Source organism: Bombina bombina, chromosome 6, assembly GCF_027579735.1.
Source record: "Bombina bombina isolate aBomBom1 chromosome 6, aBomBom1.pri, whole genome shotgun sequence".
NCBI lineage: Eukaryota > Metazoa > Chordata > Amphibia > Anura > Bombinatoridae > Bombina > Bombina bombina.
The window spans coordinates 580,978,269-581,005,592 of record NC_069504.1 but is presented as its reverse complement, the minus strand read 5'-3'; the positions used below and the strand labels follow the sequence as shown (position 1 = coordinate 581,005,592).

Genomic DNA, 27,324 nt, shown 5'->3' with positions numbered 1-27,324 from the left:
GACTTGCATTTATGTTTTGAACATTTCCTGATAAGCTTTTTTGTTTACATCTGAGTCATAGCCCATCATTTGAAAGTCTGTAGCTCAGAATCTGTTAGTATGAACTAATGTTTTAAAGATTTTCTTTGCAAATTATGTTTTTGTTTTTTGTTTTTGTTTATATATATATATTCCTTAGTCCAGCATATAGTTTTTCAATCACATTTTATTGTATGCCAGAGATTTGAATAAATGCTAATACTGGCAGAATATAAAAAAGCTCCCAGAACAATACTTAATCATGACAAAACAGTGCTATATAAATGCTACTTACAAGAAAATAATGTAGCCATTTAACTAGATTCATAGAACCTCATAAGGTGGTGAAGGGGCCTTGTTGCGAAGATAATATCATGATTTTTTCCAATTCTAATGATTTTGTAATGTATGTTTGGAAGCCTTTTTGTGGTGCCGGTATCCTTCACAGTGGAATTAATTCCATCCTGCGTGAAATTAAGGGCTGTTAGATAAATGCGGTTCCATTGAGTATAACGGACCTGACCTTGCAAAATATGGCAGTGACTAGGGGTGGGTATAAAGCTATATGAATCCCACAAATTGAGAGTTAAGATGCTGTGTTAAGTTTTGTATTTATTTAAAAAAAATAAAGAGATATTAGTTTCAAGAATGGGTAAGGGCACTCCCGTAGATTTCTGTAGCATCTCCAAACCTAAATGATACTAACTGTCCTAGATGTGCATAGTAATGAGCTTTTATACCATCAGTGCTCTATGCACAGCAAGTGGAAAGGGGATTTAAAAAAAATATATATAATAATAATAAAATAAGCTAAGAATGTGTGGTTAGAGTCATGGTTTTTGGCAAAGATAAGACAAAGGGTATGGTTAGATTTGGGATATGAATGTGAGGGAGCTGTCACACATTACAAAATGTGTAACAGCTGTTTCTGGGATCTAAGGGTTTAATTGATGAATTATCATCAGTTTTTTTGACACGGCGCTTTATCTAACCTTACACATTATCACCATAGATAAAATGTGCACTTTGAATATTGTATACCACAAAACCCCTTTTGATTTTAAGTTAACTCCTTAAATGCCTGAAATAAACAATGAATTACCCAGCAACCACATTTCTGGCATAGTTACTGCAAAGTGAGTGCTCATAACCACCTTTTTTACTATTTATTTTTTATTTTTGCTGTACTCCGTGAGCTGCATTGTTCACACATAGAAACTCAGTTATGATGCCAAAAAAGGCATCATAGAGAAACATAGAACTACAGACTAAATATAAACCAAATTGTGCGTTGTACGGCCATCTTTATATTTAATAACAAACAAACAATTTTTGTATTCTTAGAGGGATTAAATGGACTGAGATGTATTATATGTAAACTTTTTTTTTATTTTGATAAATGTATTGGTCACTACACCTAAGCTCCCATTCTTGTGTCAATTAATAGCAGCTTCTTTGACAATCCTGGTGCTGTGAGTAATAGCTGGCCATGTTAAGAGACTCAATCATTGTGACAGCTCCCTAGTAATAGTGACAGCTAAAAATTCTATGGTAGACTTCCTGTGGGTGGCGAAACAAGATGACCACAGACGTGTGTTGCTCTCTGTAAGATCTTGCTCTTTACAGTAGAAATGTGGTCATACCTAAAGCCACCCAACCTTCCCTTAACAGAACAGCTTATCTGTTATCTTGTTTATTTAAATGGTAATGAGAAACTACTTTGTTTCAATTAGAAAAACCTCATAATACCCTATTTGTCACACTAATATTTTCTTTATTTCTTTGAGCGCTAAAAAGCTAAAAAGACAGAATAAAAAGTATGTAATTTAATAAACAATATAACATTAAAAATAGTATAAAACAGTATTAAAAGAAGCATGGATCCATGTTGAGTCTAAACAGCTGAGAACTTACAATAGGACTTACAACGGTGTATATACTTATAACAAAGATCAATAAAACCTAAGTGCGGTGTGGCATTAAAAATGCAGTAAGCTTTGTGTGAGTTGTTACACTGGAAAAAAAACAAAATACAGTGGCAGTGCAAACAAATAGTCCAAAATAGTCCAAAAATATCAATCCAAATTGTAAAACTAGTGGGACTGGTGTGTTCCTTCAGAGTGCCGTGATGGTGTGTTGAGTAGTAGTGGACAATGCTCCAACAATGTGACAAAAAATATACAATATAAAAATAGAAAATACAAAAATATGAAAGTAACTCGTGGCCAAGTGTGTTTCCAAAAATCAAAACATGATAAAAAATAGAATGAAAACTAAAAATAAAAATAACAATACAAAAATATCCAAAAAACCTGTAATAAAACACAAACAAAAAATAGTGCAAAACCGTTTGTATGTCAACGCGTTTCGGCCTTTAGCAGTCCTTTTTCAAGACTATACTGTAGTGTACTGACTGGGAGCTTTTATAGGGTAGCTTGGTGCCAAAATGTTTGTCCCACCCCTTCCTGTTCATCCTGGTGATACATGGGAATTTTTACATTGTCATGTGATAGTTTCATTTATTGACATATAGATTTGTATCTTATAAGTATTGTGCTGGAACCTTTAGGCATTGATACACAGTTAAAAAGAATAAGCCCCTTGGTTTGTGATTAATTTGATAATTGGGTAGGCTGATTATGCTTTCTAGCTACTATAGATGTGTGTACCGGGATTGCCGATAATAATAGCCCATACATAACGTCACTTCCGGTTTCGGTATAACCGGATATGACGTCACCTCCGGTTTTCGGTATGACGTCACTTCCAGTTTCGGTATGACCGGATATTTACAAAAGTCGGGGCTGATGCTGGAGCACTCTAAAGGTCCAATTTAATATTGGCTTATTGGTTATGCATATGATTGATGTATCTTATTAAAGCCATATCCAAAGATTGTGTGTTTGAATTTATTATAGCGATGTAAAAATAGCACTAAGGTGGTGATAGCGTAATGTGCTGAACATGATTTAAAAGGTTATAAAAGAGGTTAAAATAGTTGAAAAGATGTTCTTGGGATCTAAAAGTTAAAAAGGTATCCTTGAGATCTATATTATATGTACAGTATGTACAATGTATATAGGAAACATCTTTTCAACTATTTTAACCTCTTTTGTAACCTTTTAAATCATGTTCAGCACATTACGCTATCACCACCTTAGTACCATTTTTACATCGTTATAATAAATTCACTTTGTTATTTTAAAGATGACAACTTTCTAATTTACTTCTATTATCTAATTTGCTTCATTCTCTTGATATTCTTTCCTGAAAAGCATATCTAGATAGGCTCAGTAGCGTCTGATTGGTGGCTGCACATAGATGCCTCATGTGATTGGCTTACACATGTGTATTGCTATTTCTTTAACAAAGGATATCTAAAGAATTAAGCAAATTAGTTAATTGAAGTACATTGAAATGTTTTTTAAAATTGTATTCTCAGTCTGAATCATGAAATAATTTTTTTGGGTTTAATGTCCCTTTAACTCAAACCCCCTTGCAATCCCCTACCCATCACAAAACTCACTCCACTTCCAACCACTCTCCAAAAAATGTATAGAAAGAAACATACCTAACTTGCGCTAACTGCAGCTGGTGAATCTTGTTTCTTCTGCCACTTAAAGGGACAGTCTAGTCAAAATTAAACTTTCATGATTTAGATAGGGCATGCAATTTTAAACAACTTTCCAATTTATTTTTGCTATCAAATTTGCTTTGTTCTCTTGGTATTGTTTGTTGAAAGCTAAACATAGGTAGGCTCATATGTTAGTTTCTAAGCCCTTAAAGGCCGCCTCTTATCTCTGTGCATTTTGACAATTTTTAACAGCTAGATAGCGCTAGTTCATATGTTCCATATAGATAATATTGTGCTCACTCCTGTGGAGTTATTTGTGTGATAAGGAGGCAGTCTGCAGAGGCTTAGATACAAGGTAATCAGAGGTAAACATTATATTAAAATAACAGTGTTGGCTATGCAAATCTGGGAAATAGGTAATATAGGAATTATCTATCTTTTTAAACAATAAAGGGTCAGTCAACACTAAAATTGTTATTGTTTAAAAAGATAGATAATGCCTTTAGTACCCATTCCCCAGCTTTGCTCAACCAACATTGTTATATTAATATACTTTGTAACATTTAAACCTCTACATTTCTGCATGTTTCTAAGCCACTAGAGACAGCCTCTTATCACATGCTTTTTTTTATTTGCTTTTCACAACAGGAGACTACTAGTTCATGCGGGTCGTATAGATGACATTGTTTTCATGCCCGGAAATTTATTTAAGAGTCAGCACAATACAGCACTAATTGGTTAAAATGCAAGTCAATAACTAATAAATAAAAAGTAATTTGATCAGGAGGCTGTCAGAAGGTGCTTAGATACAAGGTAATCACAGAGGTAAAAAGTATATTAATATAACTGTGTTGGTTATGCAAAACTGGGGAATGGGTAATAAAGCAGTCAAATATCTTTTAAAACAATAACAATTCTATTGTAGACTTTCCCTTTAAGTTTAACCAGCAACATTTCTCTGTTTCAACCATGCAATATAGGAACATTCTACTATTTCTCAATGAACATTTAACAGGAACTACATATAAACCAATTACCAGTAACAGAAAGTGCTTATTAGCCAATTATCAACCAATCAACCAATTAGGAAAGGTATTTAGTGTATTTAAGTCAATGCGCATTTGCAGGAAGTACATAGCTAATACAGCTATATTAGTTCAATTTAATATATATATACTTTTTTTTACTAATACATATATATTAGCCAGTGACAGTAAACATTTTGGAGTACAGTGTAAATCCATAAGAATATTAGACAAATACATAATTATTTAGCAAGGTTTCCTGTATTTTAACTTGAAATGACTACAATTAATTTGTGTACTGATGATTATAATCATAGATTTTTTTTCTATTAAGTGAAATTAATTAAACTTAATGCCTTACTGTATATGATTATTATGGCCTAAAAACAGTTTAAAGGGACAGTCTAGGCCATTATAAACTTTCATGATTCAGATAGAGCATGTAATTTTAAACAATTTTCCAATTTACTTTTATCACCAATTTTGCTTTGTTCCTTTGGTATTCTTAGTTGAAAGCTTAACCTAGGAGGTTCATATGCTAATTTCTTAGACCTTGAAGGCCACCTATTTTCAGAATACATTTTAACAGTTTTTCACCACTAGAGGGTGTTAGTTCACATATTTCATATAGATAACACTGTGCTTGTGCACGTGAAGTTATCTGGGAGCAGGCACCGATTGGCTAGACTGCAAGTCTGTCAAAAGAACTGAAATAAAGGGGCAGTTTGCAGATGCTTAGATACAAGATAATCACAGAGGTTAAAAGTATATTATTATAACTGTGTTGGTTATGCAAAACTGGGGAATGGGTAATAAAGGGATTATCTATCTTTTAAAACAATAAAAATTCTGGTGTAGACTGTCCCTTTAAGTATTTACCATAGTGAAATAGCAATAAATCCCAAGTGATTTTGAATTTACAATTGTCATTATATATACACTGTTGGAATGGGATCTAGGACCATTTAGTCTAACAGTAGTTAATATATAATGCCTTTACAAACACTGTAGTTATATTCTCCTCCAATCTTTCTTTGAGAACATGAGATAAAAGTGGTACACTGCTGTTTATTGTAATTATATTGTCACCTATATTATCCTGAATTCTGCTAAGATTGCGGAGCTAGGAATAGAAAATTAGGTTGTCATTTTAAGAACAAGATGCAGTAATTTATCATGTAAGAAAATGTTTTTTCATGTAGACTGCTGTTTGTGCATAAGGTTGCTGATGGTCTATCGTTTTCACTTCAATCGTTTTAAGGAAATAAAGGAATAATTTCCATATTTTAAAATGTGCATTTTTACTTAGAACATAACACAAAAATATTCTCCAGGTGTGTTTGCTGTAAGATTTTAGAATGTTAACATCAAATATGATTTTTTAAATCATCCTTTGAGCATCTTTTTAATGCTTTTTTCCTTATAATAAAAGTTTGTCTGTAACTGTCTTTGATGGAATTTAAATTCAGGAGTATAGTTGAAATTTTTGTAAAATGATACTAAAAAGGTAGAATGTGCTTCTCCTGCAAATTTATCTCTACAATCCAAAATTTTCTTTAGAATTAATGATGCATTAACTATTTCTTATTCAACATTTCATTTGAAAAAGAAATGTACCAAACCATTTGTTCTTTTATCCTTTGAAGAAGCAACTAATATAAACAATTTTGAGTAATCTTTGAGTCTTCATTCTTAAAGGGACATGTTACCCATATGGTAAATCACTTGAAAGTGATGTAGCATAACTGTAAACAGTAAATCAGCATCGTTAGTGCTTAGTATACACCTTGCTTTACTAAGATCTTGTGGGATTTCAGCATAATTTTTCTAGATTTGATAGTAAATTTAATTAAACTAAGGATGAAAATAAAGTTACTGTTACTGTGTCTGCACACACCCGATGAACAGTCCCTTTCAAGTCCTGGGACTGGCCTCCTCAATGGATGCCTTAAGTTCTTTTACAATGAGATGGGTCGACTGAGGAAGTATGAGGTAAATATCTTCCTTTTTAAAGGGACATGAAACCCAAAAACTTTCATGATTCAGACAGAGAATGCAATTTTAAACAACTTTCCAGTTTACTTCTATTATTTAATTTGCTTCATTCTCTTGTTATACTTTTCTGAAAGGTCTATCTAGGAAAGCTCAGGAGCAGCAAAGAACATAGGTTCTAGCTGCTGATTGGTGGCTGGATATATATACTGATTGTCATTGGCTCACCCATTTGTTTAGTTATAAACTAGTAGTGCATTACTGTTCATTCAACAAAGCATACCAGGAGAACAAAGAAAAATAATAAAAGGAGTAAATTAGAAAGTTGCTTAAAATTGCATGCTCTATCTGAATCATGAAAGAAAGAATTTGGGTTTCATATCCCTTTAATGCTTGTGATATTTATTCCGCTTTTTACATATATGCTGCATCAAGTGCTTCAACTTGTGAGTATCAAAATTGGCTACACAATGTACTAGGCTTTCTTTCATGTAATTAGCAAGAGTCCATGAGCTAGTGACGTATGGGATATACATTCCTACCAGGAGGGGCAAAGTTTCCCAAACCTCAAAATGCCTATAAATACACCCCTCACCACACCCACAATTCAGTTTTACAAACTTTGCCTCCGATGGAGGTGGTGAAGTAAGTTTGTGCTAGATTCTACGTTGATATGCGCTCCGCAGCAAGTTGGAGCCCGGTTTTCCTCTCAGCGTGCAGTGAATGTCAGAGGGATGTGAGGAGAGTATTGCCTATTTGAATGCAGTGATCTCCTTCTACGGGGTCTATTTCATAGGTTCTCTGTTATCGGTCGTAGAGATTCATCTCTTACCTCCCTTTTCAGATCGACGATATACTCTTATATATACCATTACCTCTACTGATTCTCGTTTCAGTACTGGTTTGGCTATCTACTATATGTAGATGAGTGTCCTGGGGTAAGTAAGTCTTATTTTCTGTGACACTCCTAGCTATGGTTGGGCACTTTGTTTATAAAGTTCTAAATATATGTATTCAAACATTTATTTGCCTTGACTCAGAATGTTCAACTTTCCTTATTTTCAGACAGTCAGTTTCATATTTGGGATAATGCATTTTAATTTAACATTTTTTCTTACCTTAAAATTTGACTTTTTCCCTGTGGGCTGTTAGGCTCGCGGGGGCTGAAAATGTTTCATTTTATTGCGTCATTTTTGGCGCAGACTTTTTTGGCGCAAAAATTCTATTTCCGTTTCCGGCGTCATACGTGTCGCCGGAAGTTGCGTCATTTTTTGACGTTATTTTGCGCCAAAAATGTCGGCGTTCCGGATGTGGCGTCATTTTTGGCGCCAAAAAGCATTTAGGCGCCAAATAATGTGGGCGTCTTATTTGGCGCGAAAAAATATGGGCGTCACTTTTGTCTCCACATTATTTAAGTCTCATTTTTTATTGCTTCTGGTTGCTAGAAGCTTGTTCTTTGGCATTTTTTCCCATTCCTGAAACTGTCATTTAAGGAATTTGATCAATTTTGCTTTATATATATATGTTGTTTTTTCTCTTACATATTGCAAGATGTCTCACGTTGCATCTGAGTCAGAAGATACTACAGGAAAATCGCTGTCAAGTGCTGAATCTACCAAAGCTAAGTGTATCTGCTGTAAACTTTTGGTAGCTATTCCTCCAGCTGTTGTTTGTATTGATTGTCATGACAAACTTGTTAAAGCAGATAATATTTCCTTTAGTAAAGTACCATTGCCTGTTGCAGTTCCTTCAACATCTAAGGTGCAGAATGTTCCTGATAATATAAGAGATTTTGTTTCTGAATCCATAAAGAAGGCTATGTCTGTTATTTCTCCTTCTAGTAAACGTAAAAAATCTTTTAAAACTTCTCTCCCTACAGATGAATTTTTAACTGAACATCATCATTCTGATTCTGATGATTCCTCTGGTTCAGAGGATTCTGTCTCAGAGGTTGATGCTGATAAATCTTCATATTTATTTAAAATGGAATTTATTCGTTCTTTACTTAAAGAAGTCCTAATTGCTTTAGAAATAGAGGATTCTGGTCCTCTTGATACTAAATCTAAACGTTTAAATAAGGTTTTTAAAACTCCTGTAGTTATTCCAGAAGTTTTTCCTGTCCCTGATGCTATTTCTGCAGTAATTTCCAAAGAATGGGATAATTTGGGTAATTCATTTACTCCTTCTAAACGTTTTAAGCAATTATATCCTGTGCCGTCTGACAGATTAGAATTTTGGGACAAGATCCCTAAAGTTGATGGGGCTATTTCTACCCTTGCTAAACGTACTACTATTCCTACGTCAGATGGTACTTCGTTTAAGGATCCTCTAGATAGGAAAATTGAGTCCTTTCTAAGAAAAGCTTATCTGTGTTCAGGTAATCTTCTTAGACCTGCTATATCTTTGGCTGATGTTGCTGCAGCTTCAACTTTTTGGTTGGAAACTTTAGCGCAACAAGTTACACATCGTGATTCTCATGATATTATTATTCTTCTTCAACATGCTAATAATTTTATCTGTGATGCCATTTTTGATATTATCAGAGTTGATGTCAGGTTTATGTCTCTAGCTATTTTAGCTAGAAGAGCTTTATGGCTTAAAACTTGGAATGCTGATATGGCTTCTAAATCAACTTTACTTTCCATTTCTTTCCAGGGTAACAAATTATTTGGTTCTCAGTTGGATTCCATTATTTCAACTGTTACTGGTGGGAAAGGAACTTTTTTACCACAGGATAAAAAATCTAAAGGTAAAAACAGGGCTAATAATCGTTTTCGTTCCTTTCGTTTCAACAAAGAACAAAAGCCTGATCCTTCATCCTCAGGAGCAGTTTCAGTTTGGAGACCATCTCCAGTCTGGAATAAATCCAAGCCAGCTAGAAAGGCAAAGCCTGCTTCTAAGTCCACATGAAGGTGCGGCCCTCATTCCAGCTCAGCTGGTAGGGGGCAGGTTACGTTTTTTCAAGGAAATTTGGATCAATTCTGTTCACAATCTTTGGATTCAGAGCATTGTTTCAGAAGGGTACAGAATTGGTTTCAAGTTGAGACCTCCTGCAAAGAGATTTTTTCTTTCCCGTGTCCCAGTAAATCCAGTAAAAGCTCAAGCATTTCTGAAATGTGTTTCAGATCTAGAGTTGACTGGAGTAATTATGCCAGTTCCAGTTCCGGAACAGGGGATGGGGTTTTATTCAAATCTCTTCATTGTACCAAAGAAGGAGAATTCTTTCAGACCAGTTCTGGATCTAAAAATATTGAATCGTTATGTAAGGATACCAACGTTCAAGATGGTAACTGTAAGGACTATCTTACCTTTTGTTCAGCAAGGGAATTATATGTCCACAATAGATTTACAGGATGCATATCTGCATATTCCGATTCATCCAGATCATTATCAGTTCCTGAGATTCTCGTTTCTGGACAAGCATTACCAGTTTGTGGCTCTGCCGTTTGGCCTAGCTACAGCTCCAAGAATTTTTACAAAGGTTCTCGGTGCCCTGCTGTCTGTAATCAGAGAACAGGGTATTGTGGTATTTCCTTATTTGGACGATATCTTGGTACTTGCTTAGTCTTTACATTTAGCAGAATCTCATACGAATCGACTTGTGTTGTTTCTTCAAGATCATGGTTGGAGGATCAATTTACCAAAAAGTTCTTTGACTCCTCAGACAAGGGTAACCTTTCTGGGTTTCCAGATGGATTCAGTGTCCATGACTCTGTCTTTAACAGACAAGAGACGTCTAAAGTTGATTACAGCTTGTCGAAACCTTCAGTCACAATCATTCCCTTCGGTAGCCTTATGCATGGAAATTCTAGGTCTTATGACTGCTGCATCGGACGCGATGCCCTTTGCTCGTTTTCACATGCGACCTCTTCAGCTCTGTATGCTGAAGCAATGGTGCAAGGATTACACGAAGATATCTCAATTAATATCTTTAAAACCGATTGTTCGACACTCTCTAACATGGTGGACAGATCACCATCGTTTAATTCAGGGGGCTTCTTTTGTGCTTCCGACCTGGACTGTAATTTCAACAGATGCAAGTCTCACAGGTTGGGGAGCTGTGTGGGGATCTCTGACGGCACAAGGAGTTTGGGAATCTCAGGAGGTGAGATTACCGATCAATATTTTGGAACTCCGTGCAATTTTCAGAGCTCTTCAGTTTTGGCCTCTTCTGAAGAGAGAATCGTTCATTTGTTTTCAGACAGACAATGTCACAACTGTGGCATACATGTGTAGTGTGATAGGAGCGCCTAAAGGTGGATTCCTGCTGCTAAAAAAGTTCTTCCCTCAAAGAGAACTAAATGGTGGATAAGAAGAAAAAATGGGGTTTATTTAGCAGCGCTAAAAAAAGCTAGGAAATGATGATACCAATCTAATTTATGTTTTATACAATCTATTTTATTTAAAAATTCTTATAACACATAAAAACAACAGCAAATGCTTTTCCTAATTAATAAAGGGACGTCTCCCTTATACAACACTTATAAAAACAGACTAGAACCATATAATCCTAGAATTTCAGGTATAAAGGAATTAATTCTATAGATAACATATGGCAAGCAACAAATTTCTAAGATAAATGGTGAATTAAATATTTAAAAGGCACAAATGTATCAATCCTAATAGCTTTACAGTTCTTCAGTAACAAATTCAGTTATAAAGTTACACAGTTACTTTCCTTGGACATATAATTGGCTCAGGTGTGCTGGATAGTTAAAAAGGCAAAAAACAGCCAATATTCTGATTTAGGTGCCAAAGCAATCGTGGTTAATGGAAATGGTTAATTTAACAGATGAATACCTTGATGTCTTTAAAGTTCAGTTTGCGTGTTTTAAAAAACGTAGTGCAAATTAGTGTAGAGGTACCTTAATCTGTCCTGGTTGCAACCGCTGATTATCTTCACTGTGAGGGATTCACAGACTGTTTGTTCCTGGTGCTTCTGATAAGTCACCTGACCTTCTCTTTGATTCAGAGGTCAGGGGTGATGATCCGTTCTGGTGATGTAGTTATCCTTTTTTTGTTTTCCTTTCTTCTTATAGCCCAAATATTGTTTTCATCTGGGTTCCCTCAGACTTCTTAAGGTTTGAAGAAATCTTTGGTCAGTGTTTAGCAGTAACACCGTATTCCCTGAAGTTACCAAAGGTAGATTTTAACTTGCAGGGTCAGGAGAAAAGTTTAAAGTTGCAGGGTCACACAGCTTTGTGACAGTAGTAAATGAAGTTTAGTAGAGTGTAGCAGGTCCCATTCAACGCGTTTCACCCTTCTGGGCTTTATCAAGAATCAACTGTGGCATACATCAATCATCAAGGAGGGACTCACAGTCCTCTGGCTATGAAAGAAGTATCTCGAATTTTGGTTTGGGCGGAATCCAGCTCCTGTCTAATCTCTGCGGTTCATATCCCAGGTATAGACAATTGGGAAGCGGATTATCTCAGTCGCCAAACGTTGCATCCGGGCGAATGGTCTCTTCACCCAGATGTATTTCTTCAGATTGTTCAAATGTGGGAACTTCCAGAAATAGATCTGATGGCGTCCCATCTAAACAAGAAACTTCCCAGGTATCTGTCCAGATCCCGGGATCCTCAGGCGGAGGCAGTGGATGCATTATCACTTCCTTGGAAGTATCATCCTGCCTATATCTTTCCGCCTCTAGTTCTTCTTCCAAGAGTAATCTCCAAGATTCTGAAGGAATGCTCGTTTGTTCTGCTGGTAGCTCCGGCATGGCCTCACAGGTTTTGGTATGCGGATCTTGTCCGGATGGCCTCTTGCCAACCGTGGACTCTTCCGTTAAGACCAGACCTTCTGTCACAAGGTCCTTTTTTCCATCAGGATCTGAAATCCTTAAATTTAAAGGTATGGAGATTGAACGCTTGATTCTTGGTCAAAGAGGTTTCTCTGACTCTGTGATTAATACTATGTTACAGGCTCGTAAATCTGTATCTCGAGAGATATATTATAGAGTCTGGAAGACTTATATTTCTTGGTGTCTTTCTCATCATTTTTCCTGGCATTCTTTTAGAATACTGAGAATTTTACAGTTCCTTCAGGATGGTTTAGATAAGGGTTTGTCCGCAAGTTCTTTGAAAGGACAAATCTCTGCTCTTTCTGTTCTTTTTCACAGAAAGATTGCTATTCTTCCTGATATTCTTTGTTTTGTACAAGCTTTGGTTCGTATAAAACCTGTCATTAAGTCAATTTCTCCTCCTTGGAGTTTGAATTTGGTTCTGGGAGCTCTTCAAGCTCATCCGTTTGAACCTATGCATTCATTGGACATTAAATTTCTTTCTTGGAATGTTTTGTTCCTTTTGGCCATCTCTTCTGCCAGAAGAGTTTCTGAATTATCTGCTCTTTCTTGTGAGTCTCCTTTTCTGATTTTTCATCAGGATAAGGCTGTGTTGCGAACTTCTTTTGAATTTTTACCTAAAGTTGTGAATTCCAACAACATTAGTAGAGAAATTGTGGTTCCTTCATTATGTCCTAATCCTAAGAATTCTAAGGAGAAATCGTTGCATTCTTTGGATGTTGTTAGAGCTTTGAAATATTATGTTGAAGCTACGAAATCTTTTCGTAAGACTTCTAGTCTATTTGTTATCTTTTCCGGTTCTAGAAAAGGCCAGAAAGCTTCTGCCATTTCTTTGGCATCTTGGTTGAAATCTTTAATTCATCTTGCCTATGTTGAGTCGGGTAAAACTCCGCCTCAGAGAATTACAGCTCATTCTACTAGGTCAGTTTCTACTTCCTGGGCGTTTAGGAATGAAGCTTCGGTTGACCAGATCTGCAAAGCAGCAACTTGGTCCTCTTTGCATACTTTTACTAAATTCTACCATTTTGATGTATTTTCTTCTTCTGAAGCAGTTTTTGGTAGAAAAGTACTTCAGGCAGCGGTTTCAGTTTGAATCTTCTGCTTATGTTTTTCGTTAAACTTTATTTTGGGTGTGGATTATTTTCAGCAGGAATTGGCTGTCTTTATTTTATCCCTCCCTCTCTAGTGACTCTTGTGTGGAAAGATCCACTTCTTGGGTAGTCATTATCCCATACGTCACTAGCTCATGGACTCTTGCTAATTACATGAAAGAAAACATAATTTATGTAAGAACTTACCTGATAAATTCATTTCTTTCATATTAGCAAGAGTCCATGAGGCCCGCCCTTTTTTTGTGGTGGTTATGATTTTGTATAAAGCACAATTATTCCAATTCTTTATTTTATATGCTTTCGCACTTTTTTATCACCCCACTTCTTGGCTATTCGTTAAACTGAATTGTGGGTGTGGTGAGGGGTGTATTTATAGGCATTTTGAGGTTTGGGAAACTTTGCCCCTCCTGGTAGGAATGTATATCCCATACGTCACTAGCTCATGGACTCTTGCTAATATGAAAGAAATGAATTTATCAGGTAAGTTCTTACATAAATTATGTTTTTTCCAACTTAGAGTAGCATAGTATGCAAATTTTTGACACATAACTGTCATTTCATGGAAATAAGTATCTATTAAAGGGACATAAACCCTAAGTCTTTCTTTCATGATTCATACAATTTTAAACAACTTTCTAATTTACTTCTATTATCTTATTTTTTTAATTTTTTGTCACCCTTGTTGAAAAGCAGGGATGCAAACTCGGGAGTGTGCACGTGTCTGCAGCATCATATGGCAGCAGTTTTGCAACAATGTTATACATTACCAGGAGCACTAGATGGCAGCACTTTTTTCTGTCATGTAGTGCTTCAGGCATGTGCACACTACCTACCTAGGTATCTCTTCAACAAAGAATAACATGAGAACGAAGCAAGCTTGATAAAGAAAAATAAATTGGAAACTTTTTAAAAATTGTTTTCTCTATCTGAATAATGAAAGAAACATTAGGGTTTCATGTACCTTTAAGAGCATGATAGATTGTATTATTTGATTCAAGTGTTAAAACTCCTTACACGGAAATGTAACAGTGAACTGCAAAATGCCTGCTTAGTGTTGATCTCACATAACATAACTTAAATATTTTAGCATCTTTTGACAGTTCACTTTTAAAACTCATTATGCTTTCTGCTCTGAGTGGCATATATTTAATACATCAGTTCTGAGCCTTGCTTTCCAAGTATGTTTTTAACAATACTGACAAGTGCTTAGCAGAACAAGACCTTGAGGTGGAAGTGTAGGGAGCTTGGCAAACAGGAATAAACTGAGGAGTATATCTCATGTTGAATTTTTGTTGTGGACATTTGGAACTTGGCATATCACAATTACCTTATGATGACCAGGTGACCAAGTGACAATTCAGTTGCAAGAGAAGATAATCCTGTTAATGGTTACATGCTCCTCTCTTTTCCACAAGGACTTTCAATAAGGTCTCTTTTACTACCTGAAACCACAATAGTGGAAATATAGAAGAAATCCACAAAAAAACATGCAAGTATAGCACTCTCTGCCCAGACTCAAGAGGCAAAAGAAATTCAGGATGAAGATAAAATATAACTTTTATTATTATTCACTATATCACACATAAACACAAAAAGAATTAAAAAACATTAAAGTGAGACTTTATCAGGTCACTAAGTGGATGTGGTACTGAATAATGGGATTAATGCCTATAATGTATTAGTATTCAAAGTACCACAATCCAGAATAAATGGAGAGTACGGCCTAGTATCCTCCGTTGAAACACTGGTAAGAAAATCGCTACAAATTGAGAGTAAAGTGGAACTCCTCTTATGACCATACAAAAATATGGGCCACTCCGGTGATGTTACAGGTCTAATTAGTGGGACATGGTCGGCGGTCAAATGGAATTATTAGTAATCCAGAGTAAGATGTGTGCAAGTACATCATTATATGAATATACTAAGTACTGAGCTCCAGTAGAGATATTACACTGATTGAACAAATGTTTGAAAGTATGATCAGTGAGAGTTACTGATACACTAATAATATTAAAGTTGAATGAAATGTGCAAGGCCTATAAGCAACAACATATTTACTGAATCACATATGGTGTGTCTGCACCCTTATATCTGGTGAGGAAAATAATAATCACCTCAAATACAGAGAGTTAATATATCTAAGGTGTGATTCAGTATATAGTGCTTAAACACCTGTGTATCATGGATAATTAGTTGCTTATGGGTTACTGCACAACTGGGGTCAGTTATTGCCTTAGGTAGTCACAGTTAGATGTATCAAAGTTGCAGTAGAATACATTTGTTTACACATGAGTGTTGTAGTTCATAGTTGGAAAAGCCAGGTTGGCTAGCATATGTTTGTATTTATTATAATCAGAAGTGTTACTCATGTGGTGGTTACAAGTTACATGTACTGTATATAGAGTAACAGTCAAATTTAACTGTTACTGTTCTTTTGCTGGATTGCCTCACATGCAGGCATCCAGCACTGAGTGCTGTGTGTATCTCATGCAATGGAGGCATCCCTCTGACAGACATGTGATGACAGGGAACTCTGTCCCTGCGATCGCTTGACTGGGTGACCTCAATATCACTATTTCTGTGCTGCCTCACTGCTGAGGTAAGAAGAAATTATGCGGTCTTGCCGCTGTCTTTGAGACCTGTGCTGCCCCACCTCAGGCAGCAGCGGGTGCTGTATAGGGTATGGCAGCCATCCTAAAGGTCTTTACAACAGATGACATACTTTGACATACATCATTAAGGTGCTATCATCAGGCAAGTACTAGAGTATCTATATACAAAAACTAAGCTTATTGGTTAATTTCTGATGAAGATGACAAAGCAGGTGACATTTAATAGACACTTACACAGGCAAAAAATGTTTTAGATTTTTTTTATCCTGGGTTTGTTCAGAATTATTTTGTTAAATTTTGTTGAAATGCCAGCTATTTCCTATGGGTAATCTTCAGGGCAGTAAAAATAAGAGCTAGTGCTTATGCTACAAGCCAGCAGCAGCACAAAATAAAATGTTTTTTGTAATGTATTATTATTATTTTTTAATGAGGTCAAGATTTTCAAAAATAAAAGTGAAGCTTACATAGTTGATGCAGGAATCAATCAGCTGTCAAGGATATTGCTGGAACACTATTGAATAGTGGAAAACTGTAAATTTAAAGCCTGGACCAAGTTTTTTCCTGCCTCTAGAGTAACAGTTTTAACCACATTAACAGATCAACTTATTTGTTTGTTACATGCATTTGTTTTTTCATTTTGTTTTTCTCAGTTTTTGTTAAGGGATATTATTTTGGATGAATACAACACATATGGGAAATGTACTGTGTATTTACATTAGTCCAAATCTGAATGCACATGTCTAATATTTAATGTAAAGGTGTCCTATAAAGAACACTTTCAAAATATTTATAAAATATAGAGTTCTAGTCTTACACAAACAAAAAAAAGTACTATAAACTTTTTAAAGGTAGCATTACTGTTTTTAATTTTTTAGGACAAAATATAAACAAAATGACAAAATTAAAAATATTTTTAATTTCTCAAATCCCTTAACAAATCTGTTACTGGTTATTTTAAATATCTATTTGAACTAACATTTGTTTTAAAAACATACTACATTATAATGTTTAATACTTGGCATTAATACATTCCTCATGTACTCATTAGAAATATTTCTAAATATTTCATTCGGTTCTAATTATTGTTTTCTAGAATTCAGAGGGAGATTCTCAGACACTAACTGAAGTGGATCTTTTTATATCAACACAAAGGATTAAAGTTTTGAATGCGGATACCCAGGTATGCTATATATCTAGATATTTTACTTTTTCTGTCTTTTCATTTCCTGTATAATTAAAATTGTTTTAGTACTGGTGGTTAATAATTTATTCTACTAGTCCTAAAGTCTGTGTACACGAGCCATTTTCTGCATTGCAGCAGTCCCCCCTGGCCACGGCCGCTCCCGTCAGGACACGTCCCTGTCACGCCCGCTCCTGCCCGACCATTCCCCCACCACAACCACTCCCATTGACCACTCCCCCATCACACCTGCTCCCACCCACCCTCTCTGCTGTCTGATCCTCACTGACTGATCCTTCCATACAGCCAGGTATATTTGTCCTCGTGCAGTTTCTATTGTGCATGACAGCTTCGGACAAACATACCTGGCCTTTTATTATATAGGATATACTGGATATGCTGAAGAATGATTACAAATTCATTACTTATTTCAATCATAATATACAAGGTGCACAGTGAAAACATGATTTTTGCAAGCTTTATTACATTATTCATTTAGTAGTTAATGGATATCTTTGCCTAATACCATCCAAAACACTATATAACAGAAGAGGTTCCCTACAACATTGCAATTCTTCCTAAAGAAGGTGTAGGATATAAATATAAATAGGAAGCAGCAGCATTTTCCATTGTCACTCATTAGGATATAAATATACCTCTCAATAATTGAATTTTAAAGCTTTCACTGGTTTAAAGGGAATAACACATAATTTCAAACAGGACAGGGATTGGTCTGATTTAGAGTGATTTTACCCTTCATAAAAACAGATCCGGAATGTTAGTGATATTTTAAATGGAGCTTAATGCATCAGTTGTAATGAAGATGCGCTATAACTTACTTTTTAATATAGATATGAAATTCAAATACCCCGCGCTTCTCTGCCTGCCCACTTCAAAAGTCAGTTTCTCTATCAGCTACAGGTTTGAATTGTTGAAATTGGAGAACAGTTAAAACCTTTAGCTCACAGAAAAATGTACTTTTGAAATAGGCAGAGGAGTGCAATGTATTTGAATTTCACATCTACATTAAAAAGTAAGTTACAGCTCATCTTACAACTGATGAATTAAATTCTATCTAAAATATTGCTAACATACCGGATCTGTTTTTATAAAGGGGAGAGTTTACCATCACTTCAACTGTATACAGATATATGTAGAACACTTTCAGGCCTTATACATTTAAAACCTACACTGAGTTTAAATGTGGTAGGGCCAAATTTCAATCAAGATAGGACATGGGCAGAAATGTAAAATAGAATGAGCTTGTTGGAACAAGATTTGAATTGGAAAGTGCATACAGTGAACAGCCAACAAACTTGAGGAATGGTTACTATAGTGATTATTGCTGTATTGCTTGCAGTGATTAGGGCGTGTAAACTATTCAAAATACTTTTACAGTTCTAAAATGGTTGCAGAGGGTAGCTGACATCACTGAAGGCCTTGTAGTAACGATCATTCTGACAGTTTGTCTATTAACAAGGTGGGAAGGACTGATGGACTGAAGTACCAAATTCTGACGTCCCTGCAAAATTTGGGACACTTGAGACTTGTGCTAGATGATGTTCTAAGTTACCTATATTCTTCTCTTCCGTATAATGTATGAACACCAGGATGTCAATCATTTTTGTGTTCAAGATGAAGACAGTGATTAAAATGACAAGCCTACTCCTCCATTAGCTCAAAATACCAATATAGTATAGTAAGTTCTTTTGTCTATAGTTTTCTTTCTTCAAACCTGGGTAATTTCTTAATCTATTTATAAAGCATGCATTTTCTCATTTTAATGTCAGCTCTACTTGTCTTTGAGCATGCAATCTCAGCTAAATATGCTTAATTTTGTCAATTATTGTGTAATATTGTATGTCAATTGGTTCCCAATATACAGTATCAAGATATCGGTGTAACCAATTTCAATTACATTGGTCTTTATATTGAATATGGTGCATAATCTGCGAGCATCACATTTAGGTTTACACAGCATTATATGGATTAAAAATACGGTTAATAGTTTATTTTATCTTAACTATATTTGGACATATATATGACATTTTTGAACCCCTGGTTGTTACAGATTAGCACAATTTGTTATGACACAGTGCACTTAAAAACTCTCTGACAGCAAAAGGGTTAAATGGCTAAATCTGTGTATTCCAGACAAAAAACAACAGCTGCTATAGTGCTGTCATATTATTATGTGTTGTGTGTGAAACTGTTCCAATGGAGTAAGTGGCAGGTGTCTGTTCATATGGCATATTGTCACTGAGTTAATTAAATACATTAGTTAATTATAAATACGTATATATTAATTAAAAAGACACATAGTTAAAAACTGAAGCAGGTGGCATACTTTTTTGAAAAAGTAATATCATAGTAAAATTCCTGAGGGTAAATTAAATAGCTCTTTCAAATGATCATCTTGTAGAAACTACATTTTGACTTGATAGCGTATTTGTACCAAGGTGCAGTCGATTTACTATTATAGTTTAAATAAACCAATGTATGCTTTGTAGAGTGTGGATTTCTGCACCTAGACAGTTAGCAACATTAATCAGTAGTGATCATAATAATTTAATACACATAAAATAACATTACATTTAAATGCTTATGCCAGAGAATAGGTTCTCATACACGGCCTGGTTACCAGATGGGATATAAAAAAATACGTGGCGAAACCTGCAGGGGCTGCCCTGACAGAATTCTCAAAATAAAAGAAAGAAACAAAAGTGTTGCAATATGCGTCCCATAGAAAGTAATGAAGTTCGCTGGAAAGAGAAACTTTTGTAGCGAGAACAGATTACCCCCTTTTCAGGGTATATTATCTTACAATTTCCTCCTTTCAGGGCGTGATATAAAACAGCATGATCTACAGGGAGAAATGTTTAAAGAAAACGCCAGACCTGGCAGAAAACTATGTTTTTTTGGGGGGGGTTTTGTGAGCCCAGTTGTATTAAAAGCATCTCTTTCACACACTTAAATGCAGGGAGTACCCATTTGTGAGACGCACTGGGCCCTATTCTCTGAAACTCTCTAATATAGTGAGATTATCTAAGCAGTCTCATAAGTACTGCAAACTCCCTCAAAGTATTTAAGAAAGGCACATTTTAGCTTGAGAGTGGTTTACCTTAATATGCAGGATACTGCATATGAAGAAGAGAGACATATAAAACACAATCGGCTACATTACAAGTGGTGCCCCATTTAGCGCTCTCGCTCAAGCATAAACTTTGCTAGAAGTAATCTTTTTTGCCTGCGGGTTAGCACACGTATTACAAGTTTAAAGTAAAAGTTTAGTGCACGAGTTAAACACATTCACCTAGATTTAGAGTTCTGCGTTAGCCGTCAAAAGCAGCATTAAGGGGTCCGCTGCTTTTGGCCGCCCGCTGGTATTTAAAGTCAGGCAGGAAAGGGTCTAACGCTCACTTTCAAGCTGCGACTTTTCCATACCCCAGATCCCCTATCGCCAATTGCGTATCCTATCTTTTCAATGGGATCTTCCTAACACCGGTATTTAGAGTCTTGGCTGAAGTGAGCGGTAGACCCTCTACCGACAAGATTCCTAACGCCAAAAAAAGTCAGTAGTTAAGAGCTTTATGGGCTAACGCCGGTTTATAAAGCTCTTAACTACTGTGCTCTAAAGTACACTAACACCCATAAACTACCTATGTAACCCTAAACCGAGGTCCCCCCACATCGCCGCCACTATAATAAATATTTTGAACCCCTAATCTGCCGACCGCACACCGCCGCCACCTACATTATCCCTATGAACCCCTAATCTGCTGCCCCTAACATCGCCGACACCTACATAATATTTATTAACCTCTAATCTGCCCCCCCAATGTCGCAGCTACCAAACTACACTTATTAACCCCTAATCTGCTGACCGGACCTCGCCGCCACTATAATAAATGTATTAACCCCTAAACCGCCGCACTCCTGCCTCACAAACACTATAATAAATTGTATTAACCCCTAATCTGCCCTCCCTAACATCGCCGCCACCTAACTTCAAGTATTAACCCCTAATCTGCCGCTACTATAATAAATGTATTAAAATGTTCTATTTATTCATAAATACATATTTCTACATAGATCTGATGGTATTTTTGCACAATTCATATCTACAGGGAGTGCAGAATTATTAGGCAAATGAGTATTTTGACCACATCATCCTCTTTATGCATGTTGTCTTACTCCAAGCTGTATAGGCTCGAAAGCCTACTACCAATTAAGCATATTAGGTGATGTGCATCTCTGTAATGAGAGGGGGTGTGGTCTAATGACATCAACACCCTATATCAGGTGTGCATAATTATTAGGCAACTTCCTTTCCTTTGGCAAAATGGGTCAAAAGAAGGACTTGACAGGCTCATAAAAGTAAAAAATAGTGAGATATCTTGCAGAGGGATGCAGCACTCTTAAAATTGCAAAGCTTCTGAAGCATGATCATCGAACAATCAAGCGTTTCATTCAAAATAGTCAACAGGGTCGCAAGAAGCGTGTGGAAAAACCAAGGCGCAAAATAACTGCCCATGAACTGAGAAAAGTCAAGCGTGCAGCTGCCAAGATGCCACTTGCCACCAGTTTGGCCATATTTCAGAGCTGCAACATCACTGGAGTGCCCAAAAGCACAAGGTGTGCAATACTCAGAGACATGGCCAAGGTAAGAAAGGCTGAAAGACGACCACCACTGAACAAGACACACAAGCTGAAACGTCAAGACTGGGCCAAGAAATATCTCTAAGGTTTTATGGACTGATGAAATGAGAGTGAGTCTTGATGGGCCAGTTGGATGGGCCCGTGGCTGGATTGGTAAAGGGCAGAGAGCTCTAGTCCGACTCAGACGCCAGCAAGGTGGAGGTGGAGTACTGGTTTGGGCTGGTATCATCAAAGATGAGCTTGTGGGGCCTTTTCGGGTTGAGGATGGAGTCAAGCTCAACTCCCAGTCCTACTGCCAGTTTCTGGAAGACACCTTCTTCAAGCAGTGGTACAGGAAGAAGTCTGCATCCTTCAAGAAAAACATGATTTTCATGCAGGACAATGCTCCATCACACGCGTCCAAGTACTCCACAGCGTGGCTGGCAAGAAAGGGTATAAAAGAAGAAAATCTAATGACATGGCCTCCTTGTTCACCTGATCTGAACCCCATTGAGAACCTGTGGTCCATCATCAAATGTGAGATTTACAAGGAGGGAAAACAGTACACCTCTCTGAACAGTGTCTGGGAGGCTGTGGTTGCTGCTGCACGCACTGTTGATGGTGAACAGATGAAAACACTGACAGAATCCATGGATGGCAGGCTTTTGAATGTCCTTGCAAAGAAAGGTGGCTATATTGATCACTGATTTGTTTTTGTTTTATTTTTGAATGTCAGAAATGTATATTTGTGAATGTTGAGATGTTATATTGGTTTCACTGGTAAAAATAAATAATTGAAATGGGTATATATTTGTTTTTTGTTAAGTTGCCTAATAATTATGCACAGTAATAGTCACCTGCACACACAGATATCCCCCTAAAGTAGCTATAACTAAAAACAAACTAAAAACTACTTCCAAAACTATTCAGCTTTGATATTAATTAATTTTTTGGGTTCATTAAAAACATGGTTGTTGTTCAATAATAAAATGAATCCTCAAAAATACAACTTGCCTAATAATTCTGCACTCCCTGTATACTTATGTATCTATGTATGTAATGTATGTATATATATATATATATATATATATAATTTTATATAGGTATATATATATATATATATATATAGGAAGTTATAAGGGCTCAAATATATGAGGTCTAAGGTGTTAAAAAAAATAGGACTGCAAGCATAGAGATATATACAAATGCATGTCTAAATATGTGTGTGTGTGTGTGTATATATATATATATATATATATATATATATACTGTGATATATACTGTATGTATATATATTTTTATATATATATATATATATATATTTTACGGGTAAAGTCGGATATTGGGTAATCCTAGGATTACCCAGGTAAAACGGACATTAACCAAGTAGCTGTGGGTAAAGCCCGATGTATGATCATACATTCCCTCAGAGTGCTGAGTTACTGTATCAAACATATATAGCATGCACTGTAATTCCCTCATCTTCACTAATTTGTAGATTCACTTGGGGTGGATTCCAGAGGACTGGCGGGGCGCTTTTCTTGTACCCCCCAGGTGGAGGCAAAAGAAATAGTGTATATGGGGGAATCACAGTACATCAGACTTTACCTACAGCTGCTTTGGTAATGTCCCTTTTACATGGGTATTCCTACGATTGACCTGATTTCTTACTTTACCCATAACATATATATATATATTATAATGTGTAATATAACAGAAGAACTCATCCTGGAAAATAGCCAGGTTGAAAAAAGACAGGGAAACAGCACTCTTTTGAAAAAACAATATTTTTACTAGCACGATTTATATACATAAGTGGTAAAGGGGATGGCAATCGGGAGTCCTGCCTCCACCCTTGAACCGCAAGGATAGGCAAAGTACACTGTGTGTAAGGTACAAAATAGTTTGCAACAATAATATTTATCAAAAAACAAATATTTATTATGGGACCTTCCGAGTCCAATATACAAAACCTGACCGGTCAGGGGATGTGCGGAACAAGTTGCGCAATATGTAAATGCAGCACAATACAAAGCTGACTTAATTAAAGCCTGTCACACTTCCTACACCCAGCTGCACACAGCACCTCTGTGAAGAGGTAATTGCTGGGCAGGTAAAACGTTGTAAGGGATCTAAGAAAGTGATGACAGCTTTATAACAAGCGGGATAAGCTAGTCAGATATACCTTGCAAACTGTACATAGAAGAATTTATATTCAGAGGGGAAGTGTATTCCTGGGATCAACTACACCCTGCTGCAGCCGACGCCTCACTCAGGAGGTATAGCGGTCGGGCAGGTAGAAAAATGGGATCTAAGTGATCTAATGGAAACACGCCCTCAGGATATGTACATAAATAGATAGACCAGACATTTAAATCTTCATGTATGGATGACATGTATTGCAGACAAGGTATAAGTAAGTACATTCAAGAAAACAGCGTTATTGCATGCCATGCAGAAAAGCAATTAGGTGTGTTAGTATTCAGCATATGTCTGTCCATTTTAAGTTCCTAGAAAAAGCTGTGCCCCCTCTCGACAGAGTGGCGTTTGCCAGGTGCGAAATTCATGCACATAAGCCAAAGCTGATTCATGCAGTTAGCGGCAAGGAATGTAATGGAACCATACGACCTGATAGCTGCAATGACAAGTCGGCCGTGCCGAGTAGCTGTGAGTCCATGACATGTATGCCAAAATATGCCGAGTTTTGATTCTGACTTTGCTTTAAGAGTGCCTGGTAGTAAACCGCAGGACTTGTTTGCAGATTCTTTGCTTAATGATCTTCACACGCACATCACGTGATCCGGTCGGCTGGACCTATGCCGACGCGCGTTTCACCCGTGCGTCCAAGTTGCTTAACGGGCTTCGTCAGGGCAACTTGGACGCACGGGTGAAACGCGCGTCGGCATAGGTCCAGCCGACCGGATCACGTGATGTGCGTGTGAAGATCATTAAGCAAAGAATCTGCAAACAAGTCCTGCGGTTTACTACCAGGCACTCTTAAAGCAAAGTCAGAATCAAAACTCGGCATATTTTGGCATACATGTCATGGACTCACAGCTACTCGGCACGGCCGACTTGTCATTGCAGCTATCAGGTCGTATGGTTCCATTACATTCCTTGCCGCTAACTGCATGAATCAGCTTTGGCTTATGTGCATGAATTTCGCACCTGGCAAACGCCACTCTGTCGAGAGGGGGCACAGCTTTTTCTAGGAACTTAAAATGGACAGACATATGCTGAATACTAACACACCTAATTGCTTTTCTGCATGGCATGCAATAACGCTGTTTTCTTGAATGTACTTACTTATACCTTGTCTGCAATACATGTCATCCATACATGAAGATTTAAATGTCTGGTCTATCTATTTATGTACATATCCTGAGGGCGTGTTTCCATTAGATCACTTAGATCCCATTTTTCTACCTGCCCGACCGCTATACCTCCTGAGTGAGGCGTCGGCTGCAGCAGGGTGTAGTTGATCCCAGGAATACACTTCCCCTCTGAATATAAATTCTTCTATGTACAGTTTACAAGGTATATCTGACTAGCTTATCCCGCTTGTTATAAAGCTGTCATCACTTTCTTAGATCCCTTACAACGTTTTACCTGCCCAGCAATTACCTCTTCACAGAGGTGCTGTGTGCAGCTGGGTGTAGGAAGTGTGACAGGCTTTAATTAAGTCAGCTTTGTATTGTGCTGCATTTACATATTGCGCAACTTGTTCCGCACATCCCCTGACCGGTCAGGTTTTGTATATTGGACTCGGAAGGTCCCATAATAAATATTTGTTTTTTGATAAATATTATTGTTGCAAACTATTTTGTACCTTACACACAGTGTACTTTGCCTATCCTTGCGGTTCAAGGGTGGAGGCAGGACTCCCGATTGCCATCCCCTTTACCACTTATGTATATAAATCGTGCTAGTAAAAATATTGTTTTTTCAAAAGAGTGCTGTTTCCCTGTCTTTTTTCAACCTGGCTATTTTCCAGGATGAGTTCTTCTGTTATATTACACATTATAATACTATTTAAGGGCCTGCACCATATGTACTTATAATACCAACAAGGACCGATTGGAGGTTACCCTTGTTCACTAGCTTATATATAAATTTTAAAGCATTTGCTTCTCTCCCGTATCTATTTCTCGATATATATATATATATATATATATATATATATATATATATATATATATATATATATGTTTATATGTGTGTACATATGTATTTAAATGTGTATATATGTATTTATAGACATATACAAATATAAACATATAAATACATATGTACACATATGTAGACATATATAAGTGCATTGCAGTCAAGTAGCTGAAAACATGTAAAATCATATTTATGCAATATTCATATTTAATAAAGTGTTTTACTATTTATTTAATGTAAATATTTCACATACCAATGTTCTTCATATTGGGGAACATGTTCTATGTGTTTATAAGAAGATATTCCTAAATATATATCTGTATATATCTATGCCTATATACAATCATCTATAAATATAGGTATAGATATATATTTTGTCAAAAAAAATGTCAAATATATGTAGCAATAAGTTTTTATAAAGGAATAGAACATATTCTTCTATGTGCACAACATTGGAATGGAAACTAATATTTCATGTTGGGTAAGTGCACTTGAGAAAATGCGATTGGGGTTGTTCAGAGTTAGTGTTATTTTTTCCACATTTTATGTGCTCTGTTGAAGTCTATGGGGGAATATGTTAACAATGTTGCTCTGCTTGGACATTTAGATAATTGGGCACGTTTAACATGAAAAATAGGGTTTTCTTTCTTCCAGACAAGACATGCAACACCGTACTCAGGACTTTCTCCTTTATTAAAATTGAATTTTTTATTTAAAGGGACACTGTACCCAAAAACATTCTTTCGTGATTCAGATTGAGCATGAAATTTTAAGCAACTTTCTGATTTACTCCTATTATCAAATTTTCTTTATTCTCTTGGTATCTTTATTTGAAATGCAAGAATGTAAGTTTAGATGCCGGGCCATTTTTGGTGAACATCCTGGGTTGTCCTTGCTGATTGGTGGATAAATTCATCCACCAATATAAAAGTGTTGTCCAGAGTACTGAAACCAAAAAAAGGCTTAGATGCCTTCTTTTTCAAATAATGATAGCAAGAGAACGAAGAAAAATTGATAATAGGAGTAAATTAGAAAGTTGCTTAAAATTGCATGCTCTTTCTGAATTACAAAAGAAAAAATTTGGGTACAGTGTCCCTTTAATATATTATATAGGTGGGTGCAAAGTTTAAGGTTAAAATGTATTATCTAATTCAACTATGGAGTTTTTGTGTTTTTATAAATATAAATAAAATAAGAGTTTCTATT

General features: G+C 36.3%; 1 protein-coding gene across 1 annotated transcript in view; it reads left to right on the top strand.

The window, feature by feature from the left end:
• Nucleotides 1-27,324, top strand: part of APBA2 (amyloid beta precursor protein binding family A member 2) — an 821,823-nt gene that overhangs the window by 556,769 nt on the left and 237,730 nt on the right. The window contains exon 8 of the mRNA XM_053717552.1: nucleotides 17,230-17,316. Within this exon, the coding sequence (XP_053573527.1) occupies nucleotides 17,230-17,316 (87 nt within the window). The remainder of the gene's footprint in view (nucleotides 1-17,229; nucleotides 17,317-27,324) is intronic.